Source organism: Pseudophryne corroboree, chromosome 2 (genome assembly GCF_028390025.1).
Source record: "Pseudophryne corroboree isolate aPseCor3 chromosome 2, aPseCor3.hap2, whole genome shotgun sequence".
NCBI lineage: Eukaryota > Metazoa > Chordata > Amphibia > Anura > Myobatrachidae > Pseudophryne > Pseudophryne corroboree.
The window spans coordinates 957,303,610-957,319,247 of record NC_086445.1 but is presented as its reverse complement, the minus strand read 5'-3'; the positions used below and the strand labels follow the sequence as shown (position 1 = coordinate 957,319,247).

Here is a 15,638-nt window from a genome sequence, read left to right as displayed (position 1 = left end):
ACATTTACGTACTGTACACAATTTTATTTATTATCTCAAATAATAATTTCCAGTAACAGCACCTAAAGAATATTTCCACCAGCAATAACCCTGATATACCACAGGTGATATAAGAAGATTCGCCGGAAATAACACACATAGGGGGATATGTACTAAGCAGTGATGCATGGCAACCAATCAGCTGCTCTGTATACTTTTATAGTATGCCAATTATAAATGTTACATCAGTGCTGATTGGTTGCCATGGGCAACTTCTCCACTGGCTCACTTCTCCACTTTTATCACTGCTTAGTACATGTCCTACATAGTGCTCCATATCCTGAGCAGCAATTCATAGAATAAACCAATGCCTGTCAATTGCATTAGGAAGGCCACAAGTGGCCCTTCCTCCGAGGCGCTAAACAGCTCAATCTGTAACCTACCACTATGGCCAAACAGTAAATGAAGCTTATATTCGGTGCTGGAGCCCGGCAGCAGAACTGGCCCTCAAGGGGCCAGCTCAGCTGGGTGGTACCTGTTCTACATGCTTTGTGTGGAACGGCAGCATAGTGGTTAGCATTACAGGCCAGCTTCACAGTTCTGAGCTCATGAGTGCATTTCCTGAAGGGTCCCTGTCTGTGTGAAAATTGCATGTTCTACCCACGTTTGCATGGGGTTGCTCCAGTTTTCTCCTACACTCCAAAAATATCCAGTACTGGTCATTTTAGGGGATTCTGATAGATTTAACCTTAGCGTGTGTGCGCTTATGTGTTAGGGAATTTAAAGTGGAGCTCCAATAGGGCATTATTATGACCACCAGCTAATAGTCAGAGTAACCGCCGTATGAAGCACGTACGGCAGCTAGACGGGCTGGACTGTTGTTTTAGACACACGTCTGGTAGACCCCAGGTTTGTTATGACGGTGAGCTGCACCACTGTAGCGTGTCGGTCGGCCCTCATGCACCTTCGTGGCCGACGTTCACCTCTCACAACTTTGGCACGTGGTGCTCCGCAGTTTCCATGTCAGTTATTTGCAATGGTGCCATTTGTCCAGTCACGGTACACCTTCACCACGGCAGCATGCGAACAGTTCACAAACTGCGCTGTTTCAGAAATACTGCCACCCTAGGCCTGAAAGCCGTTAATCATCCCTTTTTGCAAATTGGATAAATCGCCCCATTTTATCCATGACAGCAACGAGTGATATGTGTGCAGACGGCCTATCGCACACTTTATATATCCACCAAGCCAGCGCACGACATGTAACGTACTTCATGGGCTACACGCTGCTGACCTCTAATGTAGGAGGTGATCATAATAATGTAACTCAACCATGTATGACAAATATTCTCTGGACAGCATTATATAAACAATGACACAGTACCTGTTGTTATCCCATATGCCGTGCAAGACGAGGGGGTAGATTTACTAAGGCACAGTTTTCCAATGACCGGCAGCTTAGACCAATGGCTTTCAAAAAGGTAATAGTAATTAAATCAGGCTTGTTTAGCATTAATTGCTATCTCCATTTGAAACAGATCAGTTAATGCCACAAATCATTGGTTGCTTTGTAAAACCGATATTGAGCAAAGCTGTCTTAAAAGTTACATTATTATTATTATTATTATTATTATTATTATTATGATTATTATTATTATTATTATTATGATTATTAAAAGTCATGTGACTGATCACTATGGTCCTGTGACTGACCGCTGCAAAAGTTAATAATCCCACAACTATGAATGCAAAAGGCTCCTTATGGCAACAAATAATAATTTAGAGCACAGGTTCTCAAACTCGGTCCTCAGGACCCCACACAGTGCATGTTTTGCAGGTCTCCCCATAGAATCGAAAATGAAATAATTAGCTCCACCTGTGGACCTTTTAAAATGTGTCAGTGAGTAATTAATACACCTGTGAACCTGCGGAGAGCGAAATGACTGCATAGGAATAGAGAGAGTTAAACCTCCTGTGAGGGGTGGACCTAGCTGTGAGGAAAGTACAGCCCATGGTGAGAGGGGAGGGTCAATATATATAGGGAATGCTAGGCCAGCTTGGTCTCTCTTGCTGCTGAATTGCCTTCCCGCCCTCCCACCCTGTTTGGTAGAGGTTCTGACACGGAGTGCCCTGGCTTTGAATTGTTAGTGTGGTTTTATCGTTGGCTATTTGTTGGCGGAAAAGAACGGCAGGTTGTAGTTTGTCTTGTTAGTTGCAGTGATTTACAGTTTGGTGTGGTTTAGGTGCACTCACCTCCATTGACTTTTAAGGCCGCTTGACCACCCATCCGGGGGCAGCGGCATCACCCATCAGGGTGGGTAGTCACCGTGGGGGTCTGAGTCGGGCACCTATTACCTATTTTATAGTTTGTGTTTAAATTAGGAAAGTTTGGAATTTTAATGTTTTAAGGTTAGCGTCAGTTGAATAGAGCCGTTCTTTTTTCTGCCACCATATGCCGGCTGAATCGGCATGTTAACTAAAATTTTTAATTTACAGGTTTTCTAATGGTTAGGTTACAATAAATAGCTAGCAATTTTTCTGCCAAATTCAAGTCTCCGTGTCATTATTTCTTGGTATTAAAGGTACTGAATGCTTTACTTTTGAATAAGGGGTCCACACATTATCATTAGGAGGTTTATGGGTTACCTGCAAAACATGCACTATGTGGGGTCCTGAGGACCGAGTTTGAGAACCTGTGATTTAGAGCATTTCTGTGGAGTTACAGATGAATCACAGAAAGGAAATGTTGAAGGAAATCACCACACAAGGCTAAAAGATTGCACTCAATATCTAAAAGCCGAATTTTGACGGTCGATGACACCGTTAATTATAGAGCGCCAGCCTTTCAAATACTTTTAGTTACTCGACATTAGCAATTTTCGTTTATTGCTGAGCCATTAAAAGCAATATAGGGGTATTTTCTACTTCTGCTGTTACATTAAAAAGTGATAGATATGTTATTTAATGCCCCAGGCACGATATGAAACTGGATATTTCACAAACTTCATTCATTCGCAGGCCAGGTGTGTTACATTCCCATAACTTAATTGCTCATCTGGGCCCTCCTCACTTTTATTAAGTCAATAGCATTCCTCTTTAATGCACCCTTGGCATATTAGGTTCAGTTTTCATCTAACAAGTACATGTGCGATTATTTTTTGCGTATTTAATTTTGTTCTTTCATGAAGGAATCCCGACGGAGACATTTTTGGACAACTTAATAAATCTGAAAAGTTTTTTCTTTACTAAACTCGGCTTTGGAGCAACATAACAGACTGGAAACGTCTGCACTGACTGTCTATGCTGTCATATAAAAGGGAGTGTCGCATGGATCTTTACCAACTTTTAGAGGAATTATTATTTTTTATATTAATTTAGTATTTGTCTAATGTAAATATTGACTGTATAAAACGTCAAGTACAGAACTTTACTTCACATCTGTGAAAGTGTTACTAAGGGGTCTATTCATGCAGCAGTGAAAAGAGTGGAGAGGTGAGCCTGTGTAGAAGTTGCCTATGGCAACCAATCAGCTGCTCCGTACAATTGTATAGTATTCAAATTATAAATGTTACTTCAATGCTGATTGGTTGCCATGAGCAACTTCTCCACTGGCTCACTTCTCCACACTTTTCACTGCTTCATAAATAGACCCCTGAGCCTGCTGGCAGAGCTAGAGATTCTACAGAGTGTCATTGTTCCTGTCTCTGTCTTCATCACAGTGCAATGCAAAACCTGAACTTGTGGCCTAATTCATCTTTGGACGCAATGGCCGCTTATCATGCAACCGGGCGATTATCGGTAAACTGCACATTTTCTGCGATCGCAATGTCCATGCGCCAAAGTGTTGCTGCGATCTTGCTTGCAGTGAGTTTTTCATTGAGACGTGATTGACAGGAAGTGACCGTTTGGAGGTGTTATAAGGGACTGGCGGCAAAAACGCAGGCTCATTTTTTGGGGTGTGTATCTGCATTCTGTTGCCATCATGTACACAGAGAAACATGACGCCAGTGTCGCTACTGCTGCGGCTAGTTTGTGTAGCCATAGGGCAACCCTTAACCTCGTTTCTGCGTATAGGATGCGGATGTGTATGCAATTACGAATGAGTCTGGAGGGAGTTTCTTTTCATTCCTGGGCAGCAACTTCACTTGCTAACTTTAGCAGCTCCGGAGCCTAGAAAATCGCAATTGCATTTGCGTACAAACGTGACTTAGGCACTTGCTACCCAGATAGATAGTGCATAGATGGGTAATGGGCATGGCAATGGAACCTATGGGTTACAATGACCTCATAGGCACTAGCACATGCAGATAGAAGCGCTGATGCAGTAGCCTGATTTGGAAGCAGTTTGCTTTATTTACTTACCCAGAGTCCTCCATTAATCCCCCCCTCCCCTCTCACCACCACCACTCCCCTGGCTGCACATGTAATTGCTTGTTGGTCATCACAGTACGTTATGGTTGACATACGGTGCCAATAGTGTTTTCCTACACAAAAGAACAAAATATGTAGGTGCCACATAGGGGGTCATTCAGATCTGATCGCTGCTGTGCATTATAGCATAGTGGGCGATCAGGTACTAACTGCGCATGCGTATGCACCGCAATGCACACGCGCGTCGGACAGCAACAAAGAGCATCACTGGTCAGCAACGTGAAGGTGTGAAAAATACCATTGTGCGGGCGTTAGCAAGGTGTTTGACAGGAGCAAGCCATTTGGGGGTGGTAACTGATCGTTTTTTGGGAGTGTCAGGGAAAATGCAGGCGTTCCCAATCATTTTCAGGGAGAGTGTGTGACGTCAGCTCCGGCCCCGAACAGCCTGTTCTCATCGCACTGTAGGAGTGAGTCCTGGGCTGCGCACAGACTGGAAAAATCATTAGATGGTGAGTGTGGTGCGAACGGATTTGCAGCTGTCTGCTGACTGAGGGATGTTTTGCAGCTCGGCGTACACATGCAATCGCACACTTGCATGGCGAATATACACTCCCATTGGGCGGCGACTATCTGTTCGCAGGGCTACAATTTTAGCAGCCCAGTGATCAGATCTGAATGACCCCCATAGTCAAGGCTTACCGTACAATCCCTTTAAACCGGGACACTTATGAATTATACAGGTTCTGTGGCGGGTTGACTTTAAGCCTGCATTTCCCCTGGTTTTAGCCAGCCACTGAACCTGTGTAATTTATAAGGGTCCAGGTTTAAAGGGATAGTATGGTAAGCCTACACATACTGCAGTCAAAAAAAGAGAATACGTAGTATGCTGTTTATTTTCCTGCACTTCATTATTTAATCTACATTGTATGTATGTACACTTTTCTACACAGAAACGTTAACGCCCGACTTCTTACACTTATGTCACTATTTTCTGTCAGGGTCAGGACATTACATCTGGTGGGCTGATACAGTGACATCACCGGTTCTGACATGCCAGTGACAGGAAGATGTCAGTGGATTGATAATACTTGGGAAATTATTATATTATCACTTTTGGCTGTTTTTGTGGATCAGCCGCATATTATTATTACCGTCTCACAATTACACACACGCAGACATACTTTGAGTTAATACATAGCAGTGCTTAATGAAAGACTATGATGATGGATTAATGACCAAATATTCCCAAAAATATACCAATCAACACTTCACGCTTGGATTTTAAATACCTTGGAGATAAGCTGACAAATATTTTTTACACATTCTGTGGGTGGCTTTGTTTTTCAGTTGACATTTTGACAGGTGGTTTTGTGAGCTGTATCCCCAATTTCAGGGAGAACTTCAAGCACAGGGACAAGATACTGTTACAAATTAATGAACACTTGGGAAAGATGAGTATGTGTGCCTTATACACCAACTGTGTATAAAAATACACAGCAACTGCAAACTCCACAGGGGGAAAAAAAAAAAAAAAAGTAGGCCTACGTGAAGACATCATTTGACTGGATTACGACTGCTAATTAGCAATTTATTATATAGTTATTATATAATAAAATAATTATTTTTTATTTATACTGATTTATAACTTGCCACAATATATATTGTGCACATTTAGAAAGAAATAGTATTTCTTATATTTTTGTTGGAAATAATGTGTGTGCAGGTGTTGATATTGCACTTATAGAGGCACACACCAGCGGAAGGCTTAAACTATGAGCAGCCCAGTTACTTAACCAATGGTGTTGGTTTACTGATAGATAGCAGGTACATCCGTAGTCACTGTTACATGTACACTGTTGATGGAGTAGATTGAGGTATTTTACAGTTCACCAGCCAGTGGGTGTATACTGGTACAGCTTTATAGCAGGTATTAACCAGGTTTTTTATAGGAGCTAAGCAGCAAACTTCTGTCTCCCTCCATGGCAGTCTACACAGTAAAGACAAGATGGCCCCTGCACATGCTCAGTAGTGGTCTCAGTGGCCATCTTGGCCATGAATCCTCCCTGGAGGACAGGAAGACAAGTCTGCAAGTCACGCACTCCTCTTTCAACAATTTTGACATACATAAAGCAATAAAAACAGGATGTCATTATGTGTGAGGAGTAGCATTTATTCATTTTTTTTTTTGGGGGGGGGAGGGGGGGTATCCTATTAGCGGCACAACTTTTTGCCCCAAAAACAAAACAAAATGAGCTAATATCACAATTTTAGCCCGACGGTCATTATTGGGCTTTACAATTATAGATTGTTTTTTTGGCCAAAAAAATGTCCCGTTTTTAGGGCAAAAACTCATGGGATCCGAGATAAATCTCAAACCAATATGTTTTCGCGTAAAAACGGATCTCTGAGGGCTGTTATTGGGGAATTTGGTTCACGAGCATTCATTAAGTGCCAGCTTGTCAGGGCTAATTGGATAGTTCCCGGGGAATCCATTACGCGCCTAATTGGATACCCCCCTTTAGAGTAGTGTGATGTTCAACTAACAATGCTATGTACAGCCATTATGGATTGCATGGTGCACATGTTTCAGAAGTAAGGTGCACATGATATTTTATAATATCCCCCCCCCCCCCCGGGTCTTGCTATAGCCCCCACCCTCCGTTACCTTGTACTTGTGGCTGCCTGATTTTACTTTGTTCATTAATCACCCTTTTTAAATAAGGGTTTAAATAACCCCAACTCTGACCTCACCCATTAATATAGCTGAATTTAAACTCTTATATATAATCATGATCCTACTTATTTTCAGAGTGATTAAACCATCTTGAAAAACTCCTATTTTCTAGCGTACAGATATCGATACAAACGATTATCTGTCCCAAGATCGTCACAACGGTGATGTTTTTAAATAAACTATCAGCAGTAATGTAGGACAGATGACTGGGAATACACACACACTACAATATGTGCACAATATCGGCCTGTCACTTTTGAGAAACGTTGCGCATCAATCCAGATCCAATCATTGATCACACTGGTTTCGGCACAATAAATCGGTCCTGAGAGCTGGATAGACGCTATGAGAATCGACTGATCGGCCTGAATATCGCATAGTGTGTAGATATGTAAAGCTGACGGTACCCAGGGGCAGGCAGATCCCAGTAGGTGTGCATCAGGCGGTGAAGGAGCACAACGAGTGTTACAGGGCAGCTGGCCTCACATTCCCAATCACATGGTTATAGCAATTGTTCTAATAAAAAATAATAACAATAATAATTGTTTTCAGACTACAAATGCAGCTATTGCAGCTATTTGGTCTGAAACCAGATAATTGGGCATCAAAATCTGTGTGTGTAACCACAGTCTCTTCTAAAGCTGGGTACACATTAGAACGATATGTGATCCATCGATAGTGTGACGATACATCTAGCCCCCATACAAACTATACATTATATCGTACGATGATATATCGCTACATACTGCATATAAAATACATTGCGTCTTCTGTGGAGTTGTCCCATTGGACATACAGCACTTCCAATGGGGCGATCCACTGAACGATGGCTTCAAACGATGGATCATGGGGACATGTCAGAACTATGGTGGCCAATCTCGGGATCGGGATCGGCGGGATCCCGGGATTTATGGCAAAAACAGACGGGATTCAATCCCGGGATTGGAAGCTCCAATCACAGGGATTGAGGGAGCAGCGTTGAGCGTCCACAGGACGCTCAGACGCTGCCTGGCTTCCTCATTCCAGCTCCCCAGCGCAGTGTGAGAGGTCAGGCTGCACTGTAACATGCCGCTGGGAGCCGCCAGGAGAGAGCGGAGGATGTTCCCCACCCACCCGTCCCCAGTATATGGTGAGTTATGTGTGCAGGGTGGGCAGGGCGGCACAAGGGAACAGCCACATAGTTAAAAGCCAATCCCAGGATTGGCCATTTTTCAATCCTGATACCCGGGATTGAAAAAATGGCCCAGGATTGGCCTCCCTAGTCAGAACGATATTATCATACAATGGGTATTATCATACAATGGGTTGGGGCTGGGTGACAGGCGGTGAGTAACCTGGCTCTCAGCATACCGACCCCGGGATCCCGTCCGCAGAATGCCGGCGGGGCAAGGGGGTAGGGCGAGCGCAACAAAGGCTTTGCAGGCTCGCCACAGGTTCTGATCACACGCTATGGGTGTCGTGGACACCCACAAATGGGAATAGTCCCTGTTAGTCGGCATGTTAGCCGACTGTAGGGCTTTTGATCGCTCGGGATCCCGGTGTTGGCATGGTGACCGCCGGGATCCCGAGCGCTGGTCAAATGATCGGATCCCCATACAATACATCACATAGTGTGTACCTGGCTTTAAAGAACAGTGAATCGAATTTGGAGTCATTCCATTCACTTACAGACAAAAAGTTTAAAAAGTTTCAGGAAGAAACTAATGATAAACATTATTTCCTAACTGTACTGCAGTGGATTTTAACACTCCTTAGAAAATGACATCCAATGCAGCATTTACATGCGTTCAGAAATATCCATGATCTTTAAAATTCAAAGTCTTGAAAGCCTTTAAGAAAAATAAGACCTACACGAGCTGCAGAGCACTTGATCCGTTTGAATAGAAAATAAATAAATCTCGGGATGAAATGAGAAAGTTGACCTTGTTGAAAATAGTCAGGCATTCTCCAGGTCCACAATACCTGCACTGGGAGTCATATCCCATTCCTGCCATTATGCCACGCCATGTAGCAATTCCATCTGCACCAGAAAAAATGTTTTTCTTATATGTCCTTCAACCTTGCATATAAATAGATGGCATTGAAAGCAGACAATAAGCAGTGCAAATGTACATTAAGCCCCATGAGTGGCAGAGGTCTTGCAAAGCATTGCACATGACAAACAGACTGCATTTCTCCGTCACTGGGGAAGATTTATACTTCACCAACACAACAGGCAACGGAGTTATTGAAATAAAAAGCAAAACAGAAAATAAAACAAATACATTCAAAATAAACTGACCCTCCCGATACGAAGACTATTAAATCTTGATACATTGTACATGCTGTACATAACCAAAGGTAAATTATAAGCAGATGTAGTTTTAGTGCAGAGGTCAGCAAACTGTGAATCTAATGCTGCTGTGGAACTACAAGTCCCAGCAGGCCTAGAAGAGTTGTACATGTAAAAGCAGACTAATACCCATGTCACAAATCAGACCCGGGAAATTGCCGGATCTACAAGCCGCCAAATTCCAAGGTCTCAGCCCCAATCCTGGTGAAGAGCAGGGGTCTATTTACTAAGCTTTGGAGAGAGATAAAGTGGGCGGAGATAAAGTATCAGCCAATCAGCTCCTAACTGCCATGTTACAGGCTGTGTTTGAAAAATGACAGGAGCTGGTTGGTGGGTACTTTATCTCCGTCCACTTTATCTCACTCCAAGGCTTATACCCCTTTTCCACTAGCTCAAAAAACACGGGTAAATGCACGGGGGCGCGCATTTACCCGTGTTTTTTGCAAGTGGAAAAGGGTAAACCCGGATCAAGTGACCCGTGAATCCTACCCGGCTATCTACCTGGGTAGGACACGGGAATGATCCGGGTAGGGTTGTAGTGTAAACGGGAGCCGTGTCGATGCGACACGGCTCCCGTTTACACTGTATGGAAGGGCGGCGCTGGGAGATCATGTGATCTCCCTGCGCCGCCCCTGCCGCGTCACTAGAAGCGTCACCAACCCGGCATATGCCGGGTTGTGACTGCTGATGGAAAAGGGGCCGAGCACGGGTCGCAGCAGGGGGCAGCTCCCGTGTCAGGCTCCCGGCTGTGACCCGTGCTCGTAGGTGGAAAAGGGGTATTAGTAAATAGACTCCTTGGTTCCAAGTAGTTTGCATTCACACATGCAGAAATCCCAGGTTGATGCGTAGTCATGTGCAAAAACCCGTGATTTAGATGCATGTGGGAAAGGGGTTTTAGAATAACCTGTGGTGCTCCATGCGGAATATAAACCCCCCTCAGGCTAAACTGTGGCACTGTTGTAGAACTACAAATCCCTGCATGGCTCTGGCAGACATGGCATGCTGGGACATTGAGGGGGAGGGGACATTTACTAAACAGTGATAAGAGTGGAGAAGTGAGCAAGTGGAGAAGTGGCCCCATCAACCAATCAGCAGCTCTGTATCATTTTATAATATGCAAATTATAGATTTAACTTCAGTGCTGATTGGTTGCCATAGGCAACTTCTCCACTGGCTCACTTCTCTGCTCTTATCACTGCTTAGTAAATATCCCCCTTAGTTCCACTACTGAGACACCTAGACCTTTTCTAGAGTATGACCTTAGTTCTGTAAGCACAGAAGGCGAACATTAGCCCTAGTCACACAAACTTAGATGTCCTGATAACATTCACCAGTCAGTAACCCAAACTCAAACACTAACTAATGGCCCCTAAATCCTTTACCTCCCCTGTAATCTTTCCTTCCTCCATACATCACCCTGGCAATTGTCTTTAAACATGCAAATAAACTTTAACACAGAGAGTGATCGGTATCTTTTTGTGGCTATTCCACTGCGATAAATTAGCCAGAGTACAAAAGAAACAAGTAAGAAAAAGTTATTTATTTCTTCCAGGTTACTTAATTACACATTCCAGTAGGAGAAGTTAAAAAAAGTTAAGTCCTCAGTGTCACAACTGGGGTCAATTACTGGCATCCACATATACAACACACACACACACGTGTATATAATGGACCAATGATGACCAATAGTTTTCAAATTGCTCTGCTATACTTCCTAACGTCAAATGGCCCAGGAAGGACACTTAAGATTAGAAGTTAGGGTAAACAGAGGTGCAGACAAAGGGCTGCGTTGTGGCTGACCTGTGGGACAAATGATACTACATTCAGCATAATACATGCACCTAGTAAACACAACAACAAATAAATTAACACAAACCAAACAAGTGGAACATATTGAATTTAAAAGTAAAATGCAAATCCATAAAGATCAATATATCGGACCTGGATAGTGCAAGCTATGACATGCTAATTAGAGGGGAACTACAGGTCACAGCATGCCCTGTCCATCAAGGTTTCCTAACTCCACAACAATTTGGTGACAAAGAACAAGGAGGTGTAGGCCCAGAGGAGGAATTATCTCATAAATAAAGATATATTGCTTGTGTTACATTCGTTATTACAGCCATTGCAGGTAGGGAATAGGCTAACAGAACTCAGGATGGAGTGACCTGTATATTAAAACCCAGTCATTGACATTTTAATATCACTCACGCTCACTGGGGTGTATTTACTAAAGGTCGAAGTTGACCAATTTTAATCGATTTCAGATCGATTAAAATCGGACTTGCTCGATGTTGAGCTTTCAGGACTAAAACACACATTTACTAACAATTAAAAATTTATAGCAAAAATCATGTTAGTGGATGTGTGTTTTAGCCCTTTAAGTCCAACACTGATCAAGATTTTAACCAACCTGAAATCACTTGAGATTGATCAAAATTGACCTTTAGTAAATATGACCCATAATATCCTTATATTTTACGGGACGGGGTGTATGTACAGAATATAAACAAGCACAAGTATAAACACTTTTTTACTTCGAAACTGAGCAGAAAGTTTTAAAAATAAAAACTGAAAATCTTTATCTATCTATCTATCTATCTATCTATCTATCTATCTATCTATCTATCTATCTATCTATCTATCTATCCATCTCTCTCAATATGCACATATAACTTTATATAGTATGCATCCTATCCTTTCCATGAGTTTTACTCCAAGTATTATCATTCTATAAATCTGTTGAGGGGGGAGGGGGTACTGTTGGCCCTTTGTAATGTGCTCTAATTACATCCTTGGCCTACATCAAACACTAAAGTACATTAACTTGTTGCTTGAAATTCTGCCCCTGTTGTTGGAATAACAATGGGATGATCCCAGGCTGTCAATTTAAGTGTGTTATGTTACAGGGATCCGGAGAGCTTCAGCTTCCAACTCAAAGTTCCTCCATGGTATTGTACATGGGACTGCACATGGCTACGGGATGTACTTATAATCCCGGGTGTTGGGATCCCAACGACCCCATCCCAACCCATGGCTACTAGTCTCCCCTGGCTGAGCCTGGTCTCCTGTAATAATCAGACTCATCTCTAACATCTGTCAGAGGAAGATTAATTTCACCTCAACCAAAAGTATTTTGGCTTACTGGAGCTATAGTCCCACCAAGCCCCAGTTCCAAAGTTTGCACCCATACACATTTTCATGGTATAATGGTTAGCATTACTGCCTCACAGCACTGAGCTCATGGGTTCAATTCCCACCATGGCCCTAACTGTGTGGAGTTTGTATATTCTCCCCGTACTTGCGTGGGTTTTCTCTGGGTACTCCGGTTTCCTCCCACAAACCAAAAATATACTGGTAGGTTAATTGGCTCCCAACAAAATTAACCCTAGTGTGAATGTGTCTGTGTGTACATGTGATAGGGAATATAGATTGTAAGCTCCATTGGGGCAGGGACTGATGTAAATGGGAAAATATTCTGTGTACAGCGCTGCGGAATATGTGTGCACTATATAAATAACTGGTAATAATTGTAGATACCCCTAAAGCTGAAACCTTTGGCCAGATGTTACCTGGCCGGGCTAACTGCTGTAGGAGAGAACCTATTCACAATAAACCAGGAGTGAAGTGGGATCTCATTAACATTTTCTCCAACCAACCTTTTAAGTGTGTAATTAGGATTGATTATAGGATTATGACACAGACATGAATGCTCCAGGGAATATGATAAATTGAACATCCAAAGCATCTTACTAGAGAAATTTAAGGGGTTAGGAGGGGTGGCAACTGGCTTCACTCCCTCCCCCTTGGTGTGAATGTAATGACCTGGGAAATCTTTGGGAAGTCATTTTTCAATCACAAAGACTGGTGGAGCAAACACATGGCTGCTGCAGAACCTCTTTGAGTTAACTTTGTACTTTACAAAACTCTAAGACAGGCGTAATTCTACATTAATGTGTCCCATAGCGGGTCCTGTAGCAGCTGCACCAAGTATGATAGTTACACCTCTGAATAAAGAAATTCTGCAGCAGTGCATTCAATATAGGCAAATGATGGGTTAATGGTCTGGCCATTGCAATGCACAGAACAGTTTCCAGATCTGGTTTGGTTTCTTAATAAAACAAAAGGGAAAAGAAGCTGGGGACCACAAGTATAGTACACACACCTATTATATGGTTCTAGCTTACCTGATGAGATGCATATTATTCCACAAAGCAAGCAAAAGTGAGCAAAGGGCGCAATCATTGTACTCAAGTAGTGCCAGGGATTAATCTCATGCCCCAGAAACCCCCAAAGAGGTTTAGAAACCAGAATTTAGAAAAATAATTCCTTGGGAGAGAATTGTAAATCCAGTGAGCTTAATATAAGCAACGTTTCCTGCGATAGGTTTTAAATCCAAGGAGGGCAGAGATGGAGAAAGGTGCTCCTCAGCATCAGGGGGCAACTTCCAGCCCAAGGGTCCAGGCTACCCCAGGAATATACAAATCTAGATGGGGTGCAGGGGTAGAGGTGGAGATGAGGTGCTCCTCAGCATCAGGAGGCAACTTCCAGCCCAAGGGTCCAGGCTACCCCAGGAATATACAAATCTAGATGGGATGCGGGGGCAGAGGTGGAGATGAGGTGCTCCTCAGCATCAGGAGGCAACTTCCAGCCCAAGGGTCCAGGCTACCCCAGGAATATACAAATCTAGATGGGGTGCGGGGGCAGAGGTGGAGATGAGGTGCTCCTTAGCAGCAGGGTGCAACTTCCAGCCCTAGGGTCCAGGCTCCTCCAGGAATATGCAAAGCTAGGGAGGTGTAGGGGCAGAGATGGAGATGAGGTGTTAGCAGCAGGGGGCAACTTCCAGCCCAATGGTCCAGGCTACCGCAGGAATATACCAAGCAAGGAGAGTGCAAGGGCAGAAAGAGTTCTCAGTACTTTTCTCTGTCACCACTCTAGAACTCTCAGCTCCAAGCTCAGGGCTGCTGTGCGTCCCATCCAGTGCACTCCAAGCTGGTGCCAACTTCAGACCCTGGTGCAGCCTGAGAGCTCATCAGCCGGGGCAGGAGGAGGAGGAGGGATATAAGGGGAAACCTCAGCACATGGAATTAGCGCAGCACTCCTTTGATGGCAGCGTAGATGGCACCCTTGCTCTGCCAAGGCTGTACCTTATCCCTGATAGAAAGTCACCAAGGCATGTATCTACATCTCTCAGCCAGGCAGATCTGTACTGTTCCCTGCTGCAGTATCAACTTCTACTAGTTCCTTCTGTACTTGTTTCTCTCTTCCACAGATACAAAGCTGGAGCAGCCAGAGCGGATGATGCAGGTCCTGCTGCTGCTCTTACTGTAGGTGGGTTGTTGCGGGGAAGTTTGCAGAGTCTTGTGTCTATCCCTCTTGTCTCCTGCTCAGATTCGGGCAGATCCCCATTTCATTCTAAGCAGGCGATGCATGGGCTCAGCAGCAGCAACTCTGCTTAAAGGGGCCGCCTACAATTCTCCTGCTCTTTTGTTATTTGTTACACATGTAACCCTGTATTCTCTACTCTATTTTCAGGCTCACTGCTGCCATCTACTGGCTACACTAGTACTACCTCGTTCCATTCTATTCAACTACTGCTAGCATTATTATTATTATTATTATTATTATTATTATTATTATTATTATTATTTTTATTATCGTTGTTATGTACAAAAATATTTATATATAATTGGGCAGATACTGATACAAATGATTAGTCACGTTAAAAATAAAGGATAATAATATTAATATTAATAATAATAATAATAATAATATATTCAATGGTGATAGTAGCTGGTAATCACCGAAAACAATGATGGAAGGGAAAAAAATAAAATTATACACACACACACACACACACACACACACACACACACACACACACACCACACACACACACACACACATATATATATAATATATATATATATATAAAGATGACTGCAGCACTCGGACTCTTAAACCCAGATGTATGTTTCAAATGGTCACATCAAGCACCAACGTTTCGGGGCTTACCCGACCCTTTAGTCACCTTGACAAAGCCCCGAAACGTTGGAGCTTGATGTGGCCATTTGAAACATACATCTGTGTTTAAGACTCCGAATGCCGCAGTCCTCTTCTTTCCTGCTCTACTTCATTTGTTCCTGATGGCACCAGAGCACATTGGATAAGGAGAGGAAGTGCCGGTCCACGAAAAGTTTGATATATATATATATATATATA

The 15,638-nt window shown here is 43.2% G+C and overlaps 1 protein-coding gene across 3 annotated transcripts in view; it reads right to left on the bottom strand.

The window, feature by feature from the left end:
• The window catches only part of ROBO1 (roundabout guidance receptor 1), a 666,598-nt gene that overhangs the window by 445,329 nt on the left and 205,631 nt on the right, over nt 1–15,638 (bottom strand). For 2 of the 3 annotated variants that reach the window (XM_063956320.1, XM_063956321.1), the window contains exon 1: nt 13,604–14,863. The exons of the other annotated variant lie outside the window; for it this stretch is intronic. In XM_063956320.1, the coding sequence (XP_063812390.1) occupies nt 13,604–13,661 (58 nt within the window). In that variant the 5' untranslated portion in view covers nt 13,662–14,863. Of the gene's footprint in view, nt 1–13,603; nt 14,864–15,638 lie in introns of those variants that run through there. 3 annotated transcript variants of the gene reach the window in all.